This window comes from Rhinolophus sinicus, chromosome 1 (genome assembly GCF_057876585.1).
Source record: "Rhinolophus sinicus isolate RSI-liver-muscle chromosome 1, RSI-T2T, whole genome shotgun sequence".
NCBI classification, from domain to species: domain Eukaryota; kingdom Metazoa; phylum Chordata; class Mammalia; order Chiroptera; family Rhinolophidae; genus Rhinolophus; species Rhinolophus sinicus.
Window position 1 is genome coordinate 6,421,955 of NC_142501.1, and position 16,471 is coordinate 6,438,425.

The window sequence follows — 16,471 nt, forward strand, 5'->3', positions numbered from 1 at the left end:
GCTCACTCACTCCTCCGATAGCCACTGAGTGGACGTCCACTAAAGTCAGGCTTGATGCCAGGAGGGCTGGGCGAGGACTCAGACACAGGCCAGACCCCAAGGGCCTCAGCGTCCAGGAGACAAATAATGGAGGGATGTGAGAATGCTGGGGACCTAAGAGGGAAAGAGTGGCAGTCCAGGCAGGCTTCCTGGAGGAGGCAACTTTGGACTCAAGTCTTCAACCTGACCTTCAGGGAGGAGGGAGAGGGTGCCAAATCCCCACCCTCACACTCCTGGCGGGTAGGAGAAGTGTGTCTTTTCGGTCTGGGTCATTCTGTCTGGGTCATTCTGTAGCAGGAGGATGGCTAGTAAGCCAGGAAGAGAGAGGGCGCGCTCAAGTCCTGATCAGCAAACTGCTGGCTCTTCATTCTCAAGTTCCTTTCTCTTGTCCCACTCCACGCCCAACCTGAAAGCCCTCAACCCAGAAAGGCGGTGAGGGATGGCCTTCATGGTGGGGACAGAGACTGCTGGACGAATGCCATGGCGGAAGGAAGTCTGACTCATACTGAGGGGCGTGCCTGCCCCATATCCTCTGACATGCGCTCACTCAGGCTCCTGACAGCCAGGGTCAGGGGTGCAAGTACAGACCTGGGAATAGAGGCTCAGCACACAGGTGACTTGCCCAAGAGGCAGTGAATCGTGACATTGATATTGGAACCGAGTCTACCCGACTGCAAAGTCCTCTCCAGACAAGAGAATAAACATGGGGCAGTCGCGGACATTTAAGAACTCTTAGAAAGCTCTTACAGTCTCGGGTGCCTGTGGGTAGGTGAAGCGGTCAGGCGGGAGGAGAGAGGAGTGAGGAGGGAGGCAGACACAGCCGCAGTTGGCAGTGACACAGGAGAGGTGGCAGCAGATGCTTGGCTTTCCTGGGTGCGTGCTTTGGGCCAGGCGTGGACGGCCGCGCGGCCCTCAATGCAGCCAGTGGCCATCTGGCTTCACCGATAAGAAAAATAAAGCTCAGGGAAGTTAAGCAATGCGCCTAAGGCCCCACGACAAGTAAGAAATTAAGCCAGGACTTGTATGCTGCCTGTCCTACTGAGTGGGCATCTGGAATAAACACACAGTCATTAACCTGAACCCAATCGTACCTTCCATGCCCTCCTACGCAGCAGACGTCAAGCCTGCAAAGGAGCTGACAAACACACTGGTGAAGAGAGCTATCCCAGAGAAGTCCTCTGGTGCAAAAGATGACCAACGGGCTGGGGGTGGGGGCAGGTGGCCACAGGGCCACAGTGGAGGGGCGCTCTCAGCTCAGGTCCCCAAGCTTTCAGAGCCTCAGGACTCCTTTTCTAATAGATCTTCGGAGAAAACACAGTTGGCACAGCTTTTAAATTAATTTTCCAACAGGACCTGGCAAACAGCAGTATATATATATGAGCAAGATACCTATTTATTTGGTCCCCATCAACATTTCCCCAAGTGAGGTCCACAGACGTGGGTCTTCATGAATTAAGCCAGGGTTGAGGAAGTAGAGGAAATATTCGGTGAAGCAGAGCTAAACGGATGTCTTTTTCTGCAGGACTTCTCAGGGTCTTAACTATGCTCTTGTACCTTGTGACTCTCCCAGCGGATGGGTACAGAACTCAGTAATCAGCCCCTCAGTTAGAGAGAGCAAGAGGAACAAAGTCCATCACAGCCCCCAGAGGGCGGGCAGGCAGGGTCCGTCTCTCCACGAGTGCCCAGCCCTTTCTTCCTCACCATCTCCTCTGCCCTGCACCGGAAGGGCACTTGGCCTGGTTCAATCACTTTCCGCCTTTATTGGAAGGTCTATTGTCTCTGAAGAGCTGCCTCAGACAGTGAGCTAAGAGCCTCCTGCACTCAATTTCCTTAAGCCCCTCCTTCAACGGCTGATTTCTCCTCTGGAAATGTCCCTACACTCGCCTACAAAACGCCTGCTCGAAAGAATGTGAATGATCAAGGCAAAAATCAGCCTGTGACCGACCACTTGAGAGAAGGGCTCCTCTCTTGGTCACCTGTGGAGCTCGTACCAGTGTCCCTTTCTGCAAGGACATATCAGGCAGAGCACAGAAAAAAAGTGTGTGCGCTTTATTCTGCCAGATGGGGAAGAGCATTTGTTGCAAGATTTCTCAGTGTCAGAACCACAGGAACATTCAAATAACCACCATCTCACTCAGTCTCGCAGCAGGTCCCCAGGAGATGGGGAGGTTCAGAGCTCCAATAAACCCCTGACTCCCATTCCCATTTGCTGTGTGACCTTGGGCAGGTTAGTTAGCCTCTCTGGGCTCCGGTTTCCTCAGCTGCAAAATAAGTTGTTATGACGATTGCACAAAACAGAGCATATTAAGAGATTGGGACAGTCCCTGCAGCCTAGAAAGCTCAGTACACATCACCTGTGCCACTGTCCCCATTTCACAGGTGGGGAAACCGAGCATCAGAGTGACTGCCAACCGCCACAACTGTGCTAAGAACGGCAAAGCTCCTTCCACTGACTACTGCCTCCTGAAGAAAAGAGAGAATGAATGTCCTGTCCAGCGGTAACACGAAGAGCTGGATACTGGCCCAGACAGCCAGGGACAAGGGGAAGACAGAACCAGAAGATGTTTCAAGAGACACCCATCACCTCAGATAAATACCCCGAAACAAATCTCAATTGTAACTTGATCCTGAAGACGTTCTAAACACCGTTCTTTTAGGACCGAAGATCCACATGACCCACCAGACTGACGGAAGCTTCCCAACATGCTTCACTCCACAAATCAGGTGCCCGTCCAAAGGCTCACCCTTTCCCATTGTCCTGACACCAACGTCCTCATCACCTTCCTGGGAAAACTCAAATGGGGTCTAAAGCCAGCCAGGGTCTAAACAACCTGCTTCCATAATGCAGAGAAGAAGTAAGTGTGGGCCCAGGTTTAGCTTTTACCGAAAACGATGAGGAGGAAAATGGGGGGTACTCACTGGAGAAGAGGGTGAGGCTGGCGGAGGCGTTAGAAATGCAGACAAGGTGAGGCAGGGGACTCAGCCAGGACACAGGACACACGCCGAGTGCATATATGGACACGGGCAGGGATGCCACCATGACTTGCAATTTGAGGAAAGGGCCCCTTTAGGGAGACTTTGAGGAAGGCCACACAGGATCAAACAGCCGGGGTGACCGCGGTGTTGGAAGTGATAGAAGCCTGCTAACCACAAAATATTATTCCTATCTCACTGCAACAGCTTCGTGGGCAAGCAGAGGGCTCCCCAGGAAAACAAACCCACAGGCCTAAAGAGGGCAGGAAGGGAGTGTCACTGAAGACATGTTTATTTGGCTCAGAGAAAACTCAACAATAGACTTCGGCCTCTGAGAAGCCTCATCTCAGCCTGGAGACCAGGTGACCAGATGAGGGTCCGCGAGGTGGCCCAGGTCTGGTTCTCCGTCCCAACCCTGAGTGGAGACGACATCACAAAGGGCAGGTCCACATCGTCCCACACTGTGTCTCCTGGTCAGCGGCTACTGTCAGGAGGACGGGCACTAAAGAGGAACACTTGTCACCCCGTTTCCACGACAACAGGAATCAAATACCAGAAACAAAGCCCATGGGAGGGGGCAGCGCCCCGAACTGCAGAGGCTGGCAGGTTGTTTTTGGTGCTTACCTCATGGGGTGGAGGGACCCAGGATGATCCTGGAATTGCGGGGGGGGGGGGGGGGGGGGGGCGGTTTGCAGAGTAGAACTACACCCCCTTTTGGCCGCTGGATATATTGCCTGGTTTCAATGCAGGGCCCAGCCACCTACCAGCTGGGTGACCTGAGCAGGCAGCACCTGTCTATGCCTGGTCCCCCCACCTATAAAATGGGGTTAATAACAGTAATTGACCTCATGAGGTTGCCATGGGGATAAATGAATTTACGTGGTGCCTGGCACTAGGAAGCACGATTAGCTCTCATTTGTGATAATTATTAGCAATCGTCTAACCCCCGTTGGAAACACGTTCCCTGAAGATGACCTCTCATAGGGGTTGCTTGACTGATCAACCCGCCAGTTCCCAGTTTGCTTAAGTGGGGAGTGCGTGAGCCCCACGGAGATGCTGGCACAGAGCCCACAGCCAGGACAGCAGATGCACTGGGTGCCCGAGGAGAGGCTTCCTCAGTGGGAACAGAGCGGGGGCATTCTGTGGGCGCTCAGAGAGGAAGGCTCTCGCCTGCAGAGAACAGAATGGCTATGATCCAACCGAGACCGCCAGCTCTTCATGGAGATGGCGCCTTCAGTCTGCACACAAGGGACGGCTGGGCTGGGAGAGGGGTCTTCTCAGCACCCCCGCCTCTGCAGGTACTCCCCACAACATGTGAACTGGGGGCCACATGCAGTGGCAGGCCCCAGGGCCTCGCCCAGCACCAGCCAAGTTCAAAGCCCAGCGAATGCCACTCTCCTTCTTCCACCAAGCCCCGACCAGTCCGTACAATCAATCAGACCAGGGGGAATCAAGGAAAAAATAACCTGCAAAGGCCCCTCCAGCTCTGAGCACCCCGACTCTAGGACTGGCTGCGTGATGGTTTACAGCCTCATGTCTCAAAGCCGGGACCTTCCCCAGCCCTGCAGATGAGGTATGTCCTCTTCAAGGTCACACCCATCAACCTCCGAGATCCTCGAGATCTGAAGCTCCAGAATGTGCTTAACCACTAACCCTGGCCTCTGGGTAACTCGGCTGGACCTTTCCTGCCCTCTCGAACTGAGCTTATTTCCGCTCTTTTCACATCACCTCCATCTGGGCACTGTCAGTTCCAGGCCACGTCTCTCCCTCTACAAAACATGTCCAATAGGAAAGGAATCCAAGAAACCAGGGCTCGGAAGGAACAGCCACGTGCTCCAGAAAGAACCATGGTTTTGGCATGATTGTCACCAAGTGACAAGGACGTTCTAGCTATGACCTTGGGGGCCAGTGGTTTCAGCGGGAAGGAAAAGTGCTGATATAGCCAGTGTCACACGTATGACCCCCAGGAGGCTGAAGAGAGAGGACTATGGGTTCCCCAAACCAGCACCACCCCAGCAGCAGCCCTCCGCCCTTCCCCAGCAGGGCACGAGCAGGAGGCAGGTGCCAATGCCCCTTTGAGCCTGTCTCATCAGCGATGACACCACATCCTCAGAGACCATGCCCTGGTCAACTGAACGCCCTGGACCAGGCCACGGGGAAGGCCTGGGAAGGGGACCAGAACGTGGCAGCAGACAGCAGACTGGCTCGGCCAGAGCTGGGGACTCTGAGCTGGCAGCTTTTCACCTGACCTTGAAAGGCAGCTTTTCACATGACCTTGAGCAAGACGCCTCTCGACTCGACTGGACAGGGAGCAGCTGACTGCCGGCCCCTCGAGAGCGTGGCGCCCCTGCACAGGGCAGACCAAGGAGGAGTGAAGGGACCAAAGGCCAGCGGGAACACTGCTGGACTACCTGCCACACGTGCCTGTGGGCAGCAGCCGGACTCTGGGGATCGCCGTGCCCCGGGGGCCTTTCCATCCCCACCACCCCTACCTGCCACCCTCTGAACCAGAACGCTGAGGGCAGGGCTCAGAGGAAACACAGTGGGCGCCAGACACGTACTTGTCGAAGCACAGCCCGCCCTCATTATGTGTGGAATCTGTATTTGTGAATTCACCTCCTCGCTAAACTTCACTGGTGACCCCCAAAGCAGTTCTCATGACACGTATGTTCCTTCGCAGACACACACAGAGGAACAAAAGATTTAAGTTGCCCACGGTGCACGTTCCCAACTGAGGTTGACCAAGGTGACACGTCGCCTTGTTTCATTTTGTAAACCGGTGTTCTCTTCATGGTCCATTTAGTGCCAGGCAGTTTCTCATTTGTGTGCTTTTTGTTGGTGATTTCACTCTTTAAAATGGTCCTAAGCGTAGTGCTGTCTGGTGTTCCCAAGTACGAGAAGGCTGTGATGGGTCTTGTGAGGAGAAAGCGTGTGCTAGATGAGCTTCGTTCAAGCCCGAGTGACAGCGCTGGTGGCCTGAGTTCAACGTTAATGAGTCAGTGACATATATTAAACAAGGTGTCTTTAAACAGAAACAGACATGAGACAAAGTTATATATTGATCGGTTGACAAAAATGTGACCAGAGTCTACAAGAAACCCAGCCCTGAATTTCCCCTCGGGGCAGCGACTCAGTATTGGCCAATCGGTTTGCAGTGACATTACAGGAGAGGACATACCATGTTTCCCCGAAAATAAGACCTGGCCAGACCATTGGCTCTAATGCGTCTTTTAGAGCAAAAATTAATATAAGACCCGGCATTATATTATATTATATTATATTATATTATATTATATTATACCCTGTCTTATATTAAAATAAGAACGGATCTTATATTAATTTTTGTTCCAAAAGATGCATTAGAGCTGATTGTCCGGCGAGGTCTTATTTTCGGGGAAACACAGTATACAACATTATCTTAGTTTTAGGTGCACAATATAGTGACCCGGCATTCACATCCTTAATGTGATCACCACACTAAGGCCAGTAGTCATCTGTCACCGTGCAAACTTGTCACAATGTTACCACTTCTCTTCGGGAGCAACATCTAACCACAGCGCCATAGACTGGCTCAGAGAACCCAGGTCTATTCCGACTTCTCTCTAGGTCTCAGCGTCTAATCTAGTGGTGTTACCAGTGCCATTTCCCAGTTAAGTCCTACTGGGTGTAACTCACTCTCAGCGCCAGCTCCCTCACACCTACACCTGACACATGGGGATTTCTGCGTGGACCCCTGAGCTCCCAGCCTCAACCACCTTTCTCACCACCGATTTCTTTCACTTCTGGCTCAGGCCAAGTGTCTCCTGCTCAACTATTCAAAGTTTCCTATTGGAAGCGGTTCCCCTTGCCCCAGATATGCCCCGGTGACAATCAGCCACAGGATTCTCGTGCAGGGAGCCACCTTACACTTCTGAATCCTTTCCACCTTCTCAAAACGTAAGCAAGACGGCTTCCTCTGAGGACGAGCAGAAAAAGCATTGCTGGAGAGGAAGCTGCGACCTGGGACGTCACATCCACTGCTCCATAATGCGAAGCCAGCACCGCGAGGAGACTGACAAGTGCTATTTAAAACCAACGACAGCAGTCTCTGCATCTGTTTAATGACACATCCTCTGTACCTGTCAAACAAGCTACATGAGACTTTTAAACAAGCTAAGGAGGAGATGTGTGACATCTTTTTTTTTCACCAATATAATTGACAGCACGTACATGATATTTTGAGTTCACACCGAACACCCACATTTTGTGGCAATGGCGAGCTCTTCTTAAGAGCAGGAATGGGACACTATACCAGCTCATTACATTTCCCCAGACTGACAGTGAGTGGCGTTTATCTTAAAGGACTATATATCAGAAGAAGAAAAACACTGCTGCTTATTTTATCGCTGAAATTATAAAGCAGCAGTTCATCGAAGGGGGCTTATCAGTTTGTAAGCTGTGGGCCCTGTGCAGACACAAGCTTCACAGTCCTTTTCAAATGAAAAGGAAAAGACCAATCCTTCTTGCCCCTTTTCCCTTGAAAACCAAGAGCAGTCTTCGAGACAAACCATGGCGTATGCAGAATCAAGAAAAAATATGATCAACTACGTGTTTATGATTTATCCCTGTCATTCCTTCACCAATAAAAATAACAGTAACAACAACCATAACTAACTGGTTTTAGGCACTTACTAAGCGCAGAGGACTGTGGGATAAAGAGCATCCCCCCAAAAGTCACGTCCACCCAGAAACTGTGACTGTGACCTGACTTGGAGATAGAGCCTTTGCATCGAGTTAAGATGAGGTCACACAGCGTTAGGAGGGGCACAACCAGGGTCCTTATAGGAAGAAGGACATTTGGACACAGACACACAGAGGGAGGAGGTCATGTGATGACGCGGCAGAGTGAAGTGATGTGTGTACAAGCCAAGGACACCAAGGGCCGCCAGAATCACTAGACACCAGGAAAAGGCAAGAAGGGGTCCCGCACGCCCAGCCCCGCCAGGTCCCGAGGCTGACACACTGCCAGCTGCAAAGCGGGCACTGCATTGTATGCCCTGGTCTCCTGAGCTTGGCTAAGGCAGGTGCACCCCCGAGACAGGTGTGCTCAGAGTGCTGATAAATTCAGGCTTCGGACCACGATCATGGTCACGGCCACAACTGCCCCCGTGGGTGCCCCCCGGGGGCACAGCATGCCTGCCCTCCCTGGGCGTTGCTCTCGGTGAAATCCAGCACGACTTCTTTGGTCATCTCTGGATTTTCTACAAATATACAGATAATTCCTAGCGACCGTTACTGCTGGACGGTCAGCTCATTCGTTTTAGAACAAAGGATCCCATTCTTATGGCTCGTGAAATCACTCTTCGTCCTGACAAACATTTATTGAGCATGTCACCATGGGCTATATCCTCCTTGGGACATCACATTTTTCAAAAAATAATTTACTTGGCTAATGATCACAAATGTCTAATTTAATTGACTCTTAAATGTGTTTAAATTCCCCCACAAGTGGACACTTACAAGCTGAACCTTTTTGCCAGGTTGACACAAGCAGCAAAAAGAAAGAAAGAAAGAAAGAAAGAAAGAGAGAGAGAGAGAGAGAGAGAGAGAGAGAGAGAGAGAGAGAGAGAGAGAGAGAGAAAGAAAGAAAGAAAGAAAGAAAGAAAGAAAGAAAGAAAGAAAGAAAAAAAGGCGTAGAAGAGAAATGAGCACCAAGGACTCCACCGCCAGCTCTCACCCCACCATTTTTCTGAGCATGTCCCAGGTGCCATTTCTGGGCATTTTATAGAGTCACCCCACAACCTGATGCTATCGCTGTCACCTGCCTGGGAAAGCTGGCTCCCAGGGTAACTTGCCCTGGCTGGCCCAGGAGGCAGGGAGTGAGTGCTGCAGGCAGAAGGGGAAACCGGCCACCCCGCCTCAGAGTTCGTCTGCTTCCCTCACCACTTGCTCTCCTGTCTCTAAATCAAAATCGGCCAAAGGAAATCCACACACAGCCCCAGCGCTGAATCACCCTCTCCCATGTTCCAAAGTGACAGTGCTCCTGGCGCGGGATCTGACAGCCGTGCAAAGGCGGGAGGCAGGCTGCACCACCCAGCCAGGCTGTGCCGCTGGGCAAACCCGAGACGCAGGGGATGCGCCTGGCGTAGCTCCAGGCGGATGAAGTTCAAAGTCAGACAAAGGCAAGCGAGATCCAGGAGAGCATGGATGCATGCACGGTAAGTCTGCAAGGAAAGTAAAGGGGGCACCTCTGCCGGTGGGAGGGCTCCAGAAGGGGAGGGGTACAGGTGACATGATCTAAGCTGGGTCGTAGCTCCGGGGCTACTTTATTTTTCTTTAAACTGTATATACGTACACTCTTTGCATGTGTAACATATTTCACAGTATTGTTTTCATTTAATTTTTAATTGTGGTAAAGTATACATGAAATTTACCACTTTTAAGTGTACAGTTCAATGGCATTACGTACATTCACATTGTTGTGCAACCATCACCACCACCAGCTCCAGAACTTTTCCATCTCCCCAAACTGAAACTCTGTCCCCATTAAACACTGACTCCCCTCCCTCTCCCCCAGCCCCAGCAACCACCATTCTACTTTCTGTCTCTATGAATTTGCTCTAGGGACCTCAGATCAGTGCAAACATCCAGGACGCGCCCTTTTGAGACTGGCTGCTTTCACTCAGCCTGATGTCCTCACGTTTCATCCACACTGTCAGACGCGTCAGAAGTTCCTTCCTTTTATGGCTGAATCCTATTCCATTGTGCGTACATGCCACGTCATGTTTATCATTCATTGGTTGATGGACTCTTCGGTGTGGCCATCTTTTGGCTATTGCAAATTATGTTGCTATGTCACAATATACTTTCTAATGACTGAGTTCCCGAAGAGGAGGGCGCTGGCTAAAAGACACACACTGGGTACCTCCTGGGTGCGAAACCCTTCACAACCCTTCCTTGTGCCAAGTAATCATGGAATGTTTATCTGCTCTCCATACCGTGATCTAATTAACACTCATTTCAGGGGACCACTGTAAAAAGCACAGGTAGCAATAGCAATACTTTAAATGGCCATCTCTCTGAGAACGTTCTAGAAAGTAGAACATGTCATATAAATGTTTTTTTTATAATTGTTGGTTTAAACCAGAGAGGGGCAAAGTGCAGCCAGTAGGCTAAACGTGCCCACCCTCCATGTAACTTTCGGGGCGCAGTCACACCTGTATGTTTGCCTATCGCCTATGGCCGCTTTCACACTTCAGTGGCAGAGCTGGGTTGTTTCAACAGAGGTGAGATGGCGCACAAAGTCTAAAATATTTGCTCTTTGGACTTTTACAGAAAAAGATTGCCATCTTTTTAATGATTAACAGAAATCATAACACAATTTTTTAATAATTTTAAGGGGTGGGAGACGTAGGACTAGGATGATGGCAGAAACGTGAGGTGTTTTGTTTTTTCCAGCATTCTCAGAATCAAGTGAGGAAAGTGGGTCTAAATCCGTCCGTTTCTCCTGGGTCCGTTGGGCACCAATTTATGTAGGTCCAGCTCTGCTCACGTTCAGCATTCACACCACATCTCTAGGTGGCAGAACCTTCACGTGGCCACTTCAGTTTAACTGAATTCCTTTAACTTGGTTTCTCCCTACGACCTTCAAAGTTCACTCAGGACCTCACTGGCCGGAGGACCGCTGAGGGCATCGGTGCATCAAAGGCCGGGTGGAGACGGTTAGTGTCCTAAGTACTCCAAACTGGGGGGCTTAACACAACAAACATTCGTTCTCTCCCAGTTCCGGGACCCAGAGTCGGAGACCAAGGTGTGGGCAGGGCCGCGCCCCGTCCGAGGGCTCCAGCGGAGGGTCCTTGCTGCCTCTTCCTAATGTCTGATGGTGGCCGTCTGTCCTGGGCTTGTGGCCACATCACTTCAGTCTCTGCCTCTGTCTGCACATGGCCTTGTCCCCTGGGTGACTGTGTCTGTCTCCTCTTATAAGGGGCCTCCTAACCCCACACTCCAAGATAACTCATCTTAACGTACACCCTGATCACATCTGCAAAGACCTCATTTCCAAATAAGGCCACTTTCCCAGGCTCCAAGGACAAGGCCTTGAATGCATTTTTTTCCGGAGGGGGGTACAATTCAACCCTGAGAGATCTTCACTCAGGTTCCTTTCACGGCCCCTTCTTGGCCTCACGCGTGATAGTAACATAAGCAAAGTGCACCATGGCATAAGCTTCATGTACTAAGTGCAATGCCTACTATAGAAAGGGCTTCTCCCACCGAGAGGGGATGAGACAGCTGTGGCTACACCGGGCTCGACACCCTGGCCCATCGGTGCCATCACTGCTCACCTGCTCACTGAGACCTGGAACAGCTCACCTGGCACATAACAAGGCTGGGTCCACAGGCTTCCTCCCGGAGTGGCCAGTGCCCAGGGACAACGTCATCGGCTAGTCAGGGCTTAGCCAGCAGAACCTTCCCTAATCCCCCCGGGGCCTGTAAACAGCCTGAGTGACAGACGCGGCAGCTCTTCTGGACCTTCCCTCTCACCTCCTAAGAATCATATATATTCTGCAGCAGGGAATTTGCAGTCACAGAGCACATGTCTGTGATTACATGGCACCTGTCAAATGAGACCTTTTCCGCGATCTGGCAGGACTTTTCTGGCTGCCTGGCTCAAGTGTCACAGAACTACACTTCTCCCGTGGCTGTTCCTCAAAACAGATGGAGCTAGGACACCGCAGCCTGGGCGGGGGGAGTTTCTGGGGGCTTAATCCCACAGGTTACACAACAAAAGCCAGGCATTCCACACCTGAAAGGGGCGTGTGCATGGCACAGGTGGGAAGAAATAACCGACTGGCCCCAGCCTCAGCTGCCATTTTCACTTGTCTGCCCAATTTCCTCCTCCATGCACGTGCCTGGTGACGCATGTGTGCACGCTGAGAAGTCCACAAGGCTCGTCCCCACACATTAACACATTTAATTCTCAAAACAATCCCGGAGGTTGATAAGGGAGGTGTTGCCATCAATCCCCTTGTTCAATTCCATGTCCCCATCACCACGCTGAGAAGGGACAAGTGACCAAAGTCTCGTCTCTCCCCATCAGTCTGGGCGTACAGGGTTTTAACAGATGCAGAGCATGGGGGCGGGGGCGTTGTTGGGATTTCTTTTTCAGTAACAGTTAAGAAGACAGAAAGAGGACTGAAAACATACGCCAAATCTAGAGAGTAGAATCTAGCACCCCAAATCTGGCCTCTGGCCTGTTTTGGTAAGCAAGGCTTTATGGGAACGCAGCCATGCCCATCCATTAGTGTTTTCTGTGGCTGTGTGTGTGCTAGAGCAGCAGAGTTGACTAGTTGCCACAGAGACTAAAAGATTTACTATCTGGCCCTTTATAATAAAAGTTTGCAGACCCCTGCTGTAGATGATGACTGAGACGGAGGAAGAAATTTGGGCAAGCCCAGATACAGGTGCCCTCCCAGGGGACCCGGGCACAGGGACAAGTCCAGACACAGGCACACTCTCAGGGCCTTGTGTGCCCATGATGTCAAAAGCGAAACTCGCAGGGCTCTTTGTCACCTTGTCATGCTGCCAGCATCAAGATGCAGTCCCCACCAGAGACAAACAGGCTGAGTCTGAGGCCGGGTCTGCTTGGACACTAAAATCCACTCTCTCTGGGTCCAGATGGCAAAGCCCGAGGCCTGAGCAGGGTTTCCGCCTTGAATGGGAATGAAGTACCAATTAGGGTTTGATTTCCAGCTTGAATCTCCAGGGCAACTGCAGTCCCTAAAGTTCCTGCAACACACTCAGAAATCGTGCTGAAAATTGGATCAGTCTGACAATGAGGAAAATAAAAAGCCATCGATGGCGCCGCTGTGGCAGGGACACAGCCTCCACGGACCTTTTCCTGCTGGAGAAATCTAATCGGCCTTGGAAAGCCATCTGCGCCTTGTATGAGTGTGTCCCCTGCTACATTTTCTCTTGGCAGATATTTTTATACTGGTTAAAAAGTGTAGAACAACACCCAAATTTAATCAGCCTGGAGCTAACTTTGAGAAACGGACCTTCGCTTCTTGCCTAGTGCCTGAGGAGAAAAGGGAAGAAGAGAAAGCATTCCCTTTTTTGCTGATTGCCGATCACGTCCACGGTTGGTGTCGTTTGTTTTGACACCAACATATACCCCGTTGGGGAAGGTCCTCAATGAGACCACCTGACAAGAGACCTGGCTACCCACCCGCTCTCGGGACCAACGTTTCCTCCACTGCAAAATGAGACTGCATTTTCACTACTTTTCTCTTGAAAGGTGACACCGCCCAGAGCACAGCTTTGGAGCCACACAGCCTGGACCTGCAGCCCGGGTCCCATGGCCACACGGCTGGGACCCCTTGGTGCTGGAGTTATGCAATCTTTTTCTCCAGCACAGCTTGCTGTCCGCCCAGCAACAGACTATGACACGACAGGCTGAGGGTGCACCTGTGACCTGACCAACAATCCATCTTTCCAGGGCTGACTCGGTAGAGGGGGATGGGAGACGGGGCTCTCCACCCCCCACCCTGATGATGCTGTAGGCATGTGACCCACATGTCCAGGGAGGGGTCACACCCGCACCAGACCCCTGGCTCAGGCCTCCTCCAGCTCCATCTGTCCTTTCTGAGGCTCCCTACCTAAGTCAAACCTTTTCTGCTAGTAACAATGCCAGCTGGATCTTTGTCACTGAACAATACTGACCAGCACCTCTCCCACCCAGACAGGAGACTTCCCCTCCCCCCATAGAGAAGTAAGAGGATTTCTTTTAAGCCTAATGCAAGGCCCCTGGCCCTGGCATTTGTCTTGGTTTTATTTTGGGGGTAGGAAGGGGGCAAGGGAGTCTGTTTGCACACATATTTGGGGTGGAAAGGGCCCTGCGTGCCCGCTGGGAGATGGACACCTGTGACCAGGGCCACATTCTGTCCCAAACAGGGACCCCCAGCACTGAATGCCTCCCCCCAAATTAACGGCTCTACTTCCCTCCTGTCACAATGTAACAAGCTGGGTTGTTCTATCTACTTTGCCAGGGTTCCTCTTTAAAAATTAATACGCCTCCAAAGAGGTGGCCGGGTCAAGGAGAAGACCTCCCGCGGCTTCAGCCAGCCCTGGAGCTGGTCCTTGACCTTGACCTTGACCTGACAGGACAGTGCTGCCCCCACCACCGGTGGTCACAGCCGGAGAGGGGCCTGAGACCGCCTCCACGCAGCCCACTGCCTCACCTCGCATACTTCCCGGCACACGCCCTCCGAGCTCCAGCCACACACGCTGAATTCACGTCCTGGGGCTGCAGCAACAAAGTTCCACAGGCGGGGCTTAAACAACAGAAGTTTATTGTCTCACAGTTCTGGGGGCCCAAGATCAAGACGTCAGCATGGCTGGTCTCTTCTGAGCTTCTCTCCTTGGCCCGCTGTCATCTTCACCTATGGCTTCATATGGTCTCCCTCCAGGCCTGTCTCTACGTCCCGGGTACCATTCACCTTGGACTAGTGCCCACCCCAATGACCTTACTCTAACCTGGTTACCTCTGTAAAGACCACCTCTCCAAATAAGATGTTACTGGGAGTTAGGACACCAACACATGAATGGGGGGTGCACTACTCACAACCTTCTTGCCCACCCACATCTCAGCCTTTCCACACAGTTCCCTCTGTTCCCTGCCCTTCCCACTAAATCCAACTCATTCTCCAGCTCAGAATTCAAGCACCACTTCTGCAGGGAAGACCTGCCTGACCCCAGGCCAGCATTGGACCCACCACATGCTCTAAGGTTCCTGCATCCCTGAGGCCATGGGGGGGCTGGCCTGCCTGCCAACTTTTCTGAGACGTCCTGAGGGTGGGGGCTGCACTAGGCATATTCTAGGATCTATTCCCAAGGCCTTCCCTACAAATGTTTGTTGAAGGAATAAAGGAGTAAATGAACAAACGAATGAATTACTTGCTCCATTTTCACATGATTCCTTATGGAAGGAAGCTGGGGGAACCACAAGTCTGCCTCTGTCCTCTCACAGCTACTCCCCCAAATCCTTAAACTTGCATCGTGGAGTAGTCTTAGGGGGAGGAGGGCCTGAACACTTTCCTTCTGAGGTGCTTTCTCCTGAGGAGTCTTTCAGGCAGAACAGGGCTCCTTGTACCCATTTTACAGACAAGGAAACCAAGGCTGGGTGACAGTGACCAGTCCCCAAGGTGACAAGGCAGAGTGCAGCCCAGTTGCTAGGGGCACAAGCTGTGGGGCCTTGGGACAAAATACCTGTCCTCTCTGAGCTTGAGGTTTCTCATCTGTGAAATGGGGTCACAAGGCATCCATTGCCCCCACCTCCCACCCCCGGGCTGCTGTGAGGACGGAGGACATGAGAGCTGGTTCAGAGGAAGCACTCAGAACAGAAGGCAGACAATCAGCAGCTCCTGGCCCAGCTCTTGCTAAGGAGACCCTAAGCTCAACCCTTCCCTGTGACCTCCGACCTCCAACCTTTGACCTCACCCTCAGGTAATCCTCTAAACCAGGGGTGTCCAAACTTTTTTCAATGTTTTTCACCAAGGGCCATATGCGGTAAAATACACAAATAGCCGGGCCACTCACTCGAGGTGAAGTACGTATTGCCTCACCTGGTTTATTTAAGTAAACTAAATATATTTTTGGAATTTGCTGCGGGCCAATTAACAATGGATTGCGGGCCGCAGTTTGGACACCCCTGCTCTAAACCCTGAAGATCAGGCTGCTGCCCCGCCCTTCCTGATAAGGGCCCAGAGGGGACTCTGGTCTCAGCCTCCAAGGCCCCGGCCACACCCTCTTCATGTCCTGCACCACGGAACACAATGAGTTCCTGCAAATACTCCCTGGTCAGGCTGGGCGCTGCAGGACCTTGTGCTCAGCTCACCACTCTGGCTGACCAATAAGCTGCCCTCTGCACCTCTTCTCATGGGGTGTACCTGTGGGGCTGCGTAAGGAGGTGAGGGGGAATCAAGACAGCCGGTCACGGCTTAATGATTGTATCCACACCGTCCTTTGTGTAAACCACCTGAGAGCTGCTTTGTCCACCTCTGGGCCATGAGCTCACCTGCCTCCTGCAGCCACTCCCGCCCCCATCGGCCAAGCCCAGCCAGGGGCTCAACCTCACCACTGGTTGGCAGCGACTTCCAAGCACGAGAGTGAGACCCCGCCGAGGAACAGTGGCAAGAATCAGGCAAGTGGGCAACGCAGAGGGGCCCTGCACTGCGGGAACTGGGCGCTGCCCGGGCACAGAACACAATCCCATTTACCACCCAAAGGCATAGACCACCCAGGGCTAAATCTAACCCAGGAGGCAAAAGGCTTGCATGCTGACAGCTACAAAACACCGCAAAAGGAAATTTAAAAAGAAAGACCTAAACAAATGGAAAAACATCCATGTTCAAGGACTGAAAGGCTTCATATTGTTAAGATGACAACACTACCCAAAGCCATCTTCAAATTCAAAATCCCAATG

The 16,471-nt window shown here is 51.9% G+C and overlaps 1 protein-coding gene across 2 annotated transcripts in view; it reads right to left on the bottom strand.

The window, feature by feature from the left end:
• PARVB (parvin beta) overlaps positions 1-16,471 on the bottom strand; it is a 90,674-nt gene that overhangs the window by 60,329 nt on the left and 13,874 nt on the right. The window contains exon 1 of one of the 2 annotated variants that reach the window (XM_074326522.2): positions 2,959-3,138. The exons of the other annotated variant lie outside the window; for it this stretch is intronic. Coding sequence (XP_074182623.2) covers positions 2,959-3,079 — 121 coding nt within the window. The 5' untranslated portion in view covers positions 3,080-3,138. Of the gene's footprint in view, positions 1-2,958; positions 3,139-16,471 lie in introns of those variants that run through there. 2 annotated transcript variants of the gene reach the window in all.